Source organism: Charadrius vociferus, unplaced genomic scaffold (assembly GCF_000708025.1).
Source record: "Charadrius vociferus isolate BGI_N301 unplaced genomic scaffold, ASM70802v2 scaffold822, whole genome shotgun sequence".
NCBI classification, from domain to species: domain Eukaryota; kingdom Metazoa; phylum Chordata; class Aves; order Charadriiformes; family Charadriidae; genus Charadrius; species Charadrius vociferus.
This window is the reverse complement of record NW_009647481.1, coordinates 798,041-803,584: the sequence shown is the minus strand read 5'-3', so window position 1 is coordinate 803,584 and position 5,544 is coordinate 798,041. Positions and strand designations below refer to the sequence as shown.

General features: G+C 48.5%; 2 protein-coding genes across 2 annotated transcripts in view; both read right to left on the bottom strand.

Annotated features, from left to right (window-relative positions):
* DNAJC18 (DnaJ (Hsp40) homolog, subfamily C, member 18) overlaps positions 1 to 831 on the bottom strand; it is a 14,367-nt gene extending 13,536 nt beyond the window's left edge. Inside the window, exon 1 of the mRNA XM_009880748.1 lies at positions 794 to 831. Coding sequence (XP_009879050.1) covers positions 794 to 831 — 38 coding nt within the window. The remainder of the gene's footprint in view (positions 1 to 793) is intronic.
* A 2,641-nt stretch (positions 832 to 3,472) lies between these two features.
* The window catches only part of ECSCR (endothelial cell surface expressed chemotaxis and apoptosis regulator), a 9,433-nt gene continuing 7,361 nt past the window's right edge, over positions 3,473 to 5,544 (bottom strand). The window contains exons 9-10 of the mRNA XM_009880747.1: positions 4,969 to 5,005; positions 3,473 to 3,584 (exon numbers count right to left, since the gene is read on the bottom strand). Of these exons, the coding sequence (XP_009879049.1) occupies positions 3,473 to 3,584; positions 4,969 to 5,005 (149 nt within the window). The remainder of the gene's footprint in view (positions 3,585 to 4,968; positions 5,006 to 5,544) is intronic.

Genomic DNA, 5,544 nt, shown 5'->3' with positions numbered 1-5,544 from the left:
TCCCCTCAGGAAGCTGCCCGTGATGTGGCCTGTGTGGGCCGGGGGGGGTTGGAACTCCATAATCTTTAAGATCCCTTCCAACCTAAACCATTCCGCCATCCTATGACATCACTCGGCGCTGAAGGTGCCTTCCTTCTCCATGAGATGGTCTTGAGCCGTTTGCGTTGAGAGCGGGGAGGAACCCGGAGAAACGCCGGCTGGGCTGTGGTTGGGGAAAGCCCTCAAGGGTTTGTCCGGCGAGTCCTCCTCCCCTGGGCCAATTAACACGGCGCTAATGAGGTGGGGGAGTGGAGCTGTGGTGTGTGAGGGGAGTCGGTATCTTCCACCGGTGTGCTTTGTTGGAGGTTGGAGAAGACCTCTCCTTTCCCCTGAGCAGCAAGCAAGTGGAAGTTAGGGGTGACATCACTTCCATTGCGTACTTTTTATTGTTTCTTTCTTCCAAACGCGGTCAAAGTCAGAATTTTGCTTTTGGATGTGGATCAGTTCTAGAGCGGAGCAGGCTCGGGCTGTTTGTCAAGACCCTCAAGAGTCTGTGGGGAGAAGGAGGACAAAGGAAGGAAGATGAAGCATGGGGTCACCTTCCGGAGGTTTTGTGGAGGGGAGGTCAGTTAAAGCTTGACGATGGAAGCGTCTGATACCACAGGTGCTTACCAGCTGCCTTTGTGGTGTCTTCCTGGGGCAAAAATCCTACTTGTGAAGCTCCGCTCACTGAGTCGCAGGTCTTTGCGATCTGGAGCTGTCTGGATCCACCTACCTAGGGATAACCTGGGATCTTGTGCTTAAGCAGACTCACCTGTCTGGTGGAGGCTGGGCGGAGTGGACATATGTCATTTTTCTTTTCAGGAATTTTACAAGAAGGGCTTCATTTCTTTATAAAAAAAAAAACAAAACCTTCTCAAACTACCTGGTGTGTATGTTACAGATAGAAAGTGTGTTGGATCCGAGCAGGAGTTGTGCAAACATTGCATTTGTTTTGCTGAACACTTAATTGCCAGCTGCAAAGCTACCTCTAGTGCTGCACGTTCCACTAAACATCTCTCATCCATCCTATAAAATTAAATCAAGCTAAATTATTATGTTTCATCAAACTGTGCAGGGGAATGTGTGCAGTGATACCTATTTTGTGTGCTTGGCTAGATCTTTTTTTCCTTAACGTCACAGTTTACCTTCGGGGTTGATGGATGTTGATGCTCATGTTAGGAGAAAGTGGTATCTCAGCATACTGCTGCTGGGTCCATGAGGTGCTCTGGAAGTCTGTGTTGACTCTGGAGCTGGTGAAACTTGCCAGCAGGAGTCATGGTGAAGATGGGCAGAGCCAAAGGTAGTTGCAGAGTTAGCGCTTTAGTACATTATGCTGCTGAATAAGGCAGCTGAGACCTCCAGAAATACCCAACAGCGCATTATTTCTCTTACAGTCATGTGGAGGCTGGGTATTATACAACCACAGAGTGGCAGGGGTTGGAAGGGACCTCTAGAGATCGTCTCGTCCAATCCCCCTTCCAAAACAGGGCCACCTAGAGCAGGTTGGACAGGAATGCGTCCAGGCGGGTTTGGGGTATCTCCAGAGAAGGAGACTCCACAGCCTCTCTGGGCAGCCTGTGCCAGTGCTCTGCCACCCTCAAAGTAAAGAATTTTTTCCTCATGTTGATAAGGAATTTCCCGTGTTCCAGTTTGTGCCCGTTGCCCCTTGTCCTGTCGCTGGCACCACTGAAAAGAGTCTGGCCCCATTCTCTTGCCACCTGCCCTTTAGATATTGATGAGCGTCAATGATAAGTATTGACGTCTCCATCATCCTCCATTGCTCAGCTTATAAGGATTTATTTTGCTGCTGGCAGTAGCAGTGACCGTCAGCTGGGTCTGAGCCAGCTCGGGCTGTGAACCATCTGGCTCCAAATGTGACCTGTCACACTGTGGAGTCTAATGGAGGACTGTTCTCGCCACCGTGGCGACATGAGGGTGCATGTGTGGTTCTTGGTGCTGCCATGGGGTGGGTGCTCTGGCTGAGCTGGAAGGGGCATCTGCTTTTCTGGTCTATCGGGAGGCTCTGGGAAAGTGGTGGTACAGAAGATGGAAGCTCTCCCAGGAAACTCGGGCTACCAAACTTCAGGAGCTGAAGTAGCTCAGCAGTTTGCTTGTGGACACTCCTTTTTGCGCTCGGATAAACCCCTGTCTATGCAGAGACCTTGTTCCTTATACCTAAGATGGGTCTTCTTTGAGCATGTTGGACCTGTGGGAAGATAACGATCTGCCTGCCTGAAGCTCAGTTATTAATAATAAAGTATTTAAGATGGCAATTTGCATTTCAGCAGCACCTTTAATTCACGGCTCTCCAAATGCTTTGCAGACATTGATTAACACAGCCTCACAACAACCCTGTGAGGTAGGTGGATGTGATCATCCCCACCGCTGTGGGGATGATGAGGGCACCAAAGAGAAGGGGCTTGGAGCAATCGTGCTGGGATTTGACCTAGCACTTGGCCATCTACGTCCCGTTAGGCCTCCAGCTTCAGATCATGCTTTTCTAATGCACGGGTTTGACTCAATGTGGGGCTATACCCATTAACGAGCCTGTTGCTGGCTTGCATGGACTATAAAGGCCATTAATCTAAGGCAGTAGTTTATTAGGGAAGTTGATGGTTCCTTGGTGCTTCTTGCTGCTGGAATAATCTGAGGTTTTGAAGGCATATAGAAAACAGAGTTAGATATCAACCATTGAGCATGGCAGGCTGTAACTGGAGAAAGCCCTTAGAACCCAGGTGAGGAAGCTATGTGGGATGCTACTGTAAATGTATTGATCAGAAAGGACATAATAATTTATATAGAAAGTCCACCCTTGCTCTTTCCCCAAGGTTAAAAAAAAAAAATAAAAGAACCTAGAAAGTCACTGCTGATTGTCACGAGCCAGCTTCAAGCTCTGGGTCCTTGGCTTCATAGCACCTGCAAAAGGAACAAAGCATGGTGCGTCAGCAGCCTGTTTGGGCTGGCAAAAGGGGTTAAGAAATGTGTTCCCTCCAACCCAGTCCCAGTGCCAGTTTAGCTTTAAAACAACTTAAAATGATGTTAATTACTTGTGTGGGATGGATCTGGGAGTACTGTTGGGAATGTGCTCTGATATCACCTGCGGAGCAGGAGTGTGGTAAGCTTGGACTAGAGGGGGAGACCTTGACTTCACAAAGGCTGGCTTGTTGACCTCTTCGTTTAATGACAAACCACTCTAGCTCTGATGGCTGGCCCTAGGGGATGGCACATGAGGCAGACATCATGCCTTGAGTTCAGGCAGCTTGGATAAACCTGAGATGGGCATCCAGACTTTTCGCTAGGCTCACTGGAACTAGTTTGGACCTTTGGGACTTTGATGGCAGCTGTTTTTTATTATCTTTCGGAAGGAAAAAGAGAGCAAAGAAATAACTCAAAGGCATGCTCTTATCCAGCAAGATAAATAATCCCCAGCGAACTCTCTAAAAAGCAAGGCTTAAAGGGAAACCTTTTCTGACGGTGGGTAACTCATGCTGTTGTTCATGTTGATGTTCTTCATGGAGATCAGAGTGATGCTGTTCTCCTTCTGGCTTGTGCCTGTCGAGCAGCTGTCAAGAAGAGAAGGCTGCATTAACGACTCTGGAAAATGAGAGAAGGGGGTTTCTTTGCACACAACTGGAGGCAAACAGGCAGGGCTGCACTGGCTGGCACGCGGGACCAGGGCTGGCTTACACCACCCTTTGAGCTGCTGTCCCGGTTCGGGCCCATCCGTAGTGCCAAAGTCCCCATCCCCTGTCTGAACACAGGTTCAGGGGTGTCTCTGGGGAAACAAGCAGCGCATTCAAATTCGGATGCAGCGCTGGTTTGCCCGACAGAAAGCACCATTGTCATCTGTGTCACTACTTGTAGGCAGAATCAAGGAGCAGTTTGGATCTGGTTCCCAGTGACTGCATTACCTGCTAGCCCTGCAGCCATTGCCAGGACTGGAACAAAAGGAAACCTTACCGTGTCCCTCTGTCCTGTGCCCTTGAGTTTATTTGTCATACAAAGGGAGCCCTGGATATTTTTACATCTGATACTGCTGCTCGTGTATTGCCAGCGTCTCTCTTGAGAGAGAGAGTCACAGGTGCCAGGAAGGTGGAATTCCCCTTTCTCCCTACCCTCAGGGCTGGGATGTGGATTTGGTGCCAATGGAGACTGGATGACTTTGGGGATTAGGGTGGCTCGGGGCCACAGTCCGCTGCTCTGATGTGTCCTGCTTCAGTGGCTGCAGATCACTCAGATCATGAGCATTAAGGGTATTTGTGAACCATTGATGTTGATGCAAATTTGGCACCTAAATACTTAGGGATTTTGCTCCCTGTGTCCCTTGCCTCTTTCCGAAGTGGGGTTTATTCCTTTGATAGGAAAATATCAGATGGAAAAGTAGGAGCAACATGTTTTAGTCCCTTCCAGCTCTTGTTTCCTGCTGCTTTCCCACGTGCCACCTCTCTTCTTGAGTAGCAGTGATGGACTATGCGGTTCAGATGGACTGTCCTCCGCTTGGTGCTTCTCTTCCAAAGGTCTCTGGATTGGGGCCCCCTTATCCTGCTCTTGCTAGGTAACAGTAATAGGCGTTATGAAAGATATTTTTGGGCACCTGATCTCATTCACTGAGGCTGCTCTGAGATCCAGAAACCCAGGGTTAGACCTCAAGTCTGTATCTAGGCAAAGACAGACAAGCAAACTGCTTTTGGAAGGTGGTGAGTCTTCACAGATATCAGTGCAGCTTTGAAACGAGGCCCCTAAATATTGAACTTCTACCTTTGTCTTCATCAGGCAGAGGATGAGCTGCTCTGAATGCTCATTTTGGTTTTTTACCAGTCTCAAAGATGTCTTGAAATGCTTCCTTCCACCTAAAAATAACCAAAGCAGCCTCTATTCCTTGCTAAAATTAGTTCTGGAACAAAATAGGCACTTCCAATAAGACATGAGTAGTGTGAGCAGCCTTACCTCTCTGACACCATGGAGGTCCCTGGCTTCTGTTTGTCTGGAGAGAGAAAGGCAGTTGGTGATGTACAGGTGAGAAAACATCACAGCCAAGCAATAAAATAAGTCAGAATTATGTTGTACAGAGTTATAAATGAAATCCAAATGAGGTTAGAGACACCACGGGGGATACTCGAGAGTTGATTAGAGAAAATTCTTCAACTAATGTGACATACAGGCGGGACTGAGCGCTCTGCTGCCTGTTGAGTCACTGCCATCCTTTGGTCTTTTGGCAGTTACCGACTTGCTGTAGAGCAGCTTTGCCCTCTAGTGGGCACTGCTTAGTGGGAAATGGGATTCCTGGGGAAGAGGAGTGTCAAACTCCATGACTTTTGCTGGAAAAGCTGGCCACAGCTGGAAATCTGCACATTTAGCCGCAGCAAACTTGAGAGTGTTTCCTTGTGCGGGTGGGTCTGGGCTGGGGCTCTAAAAGAGGTGGTCACACTACATTCCTGACTCCTGAATCTGCATTCCAATTTGGCTTCAAAACCTCCCCACCGTTTAAGCTTTTTTAAAAGCATCTTTCAGGAATTGCCAGAT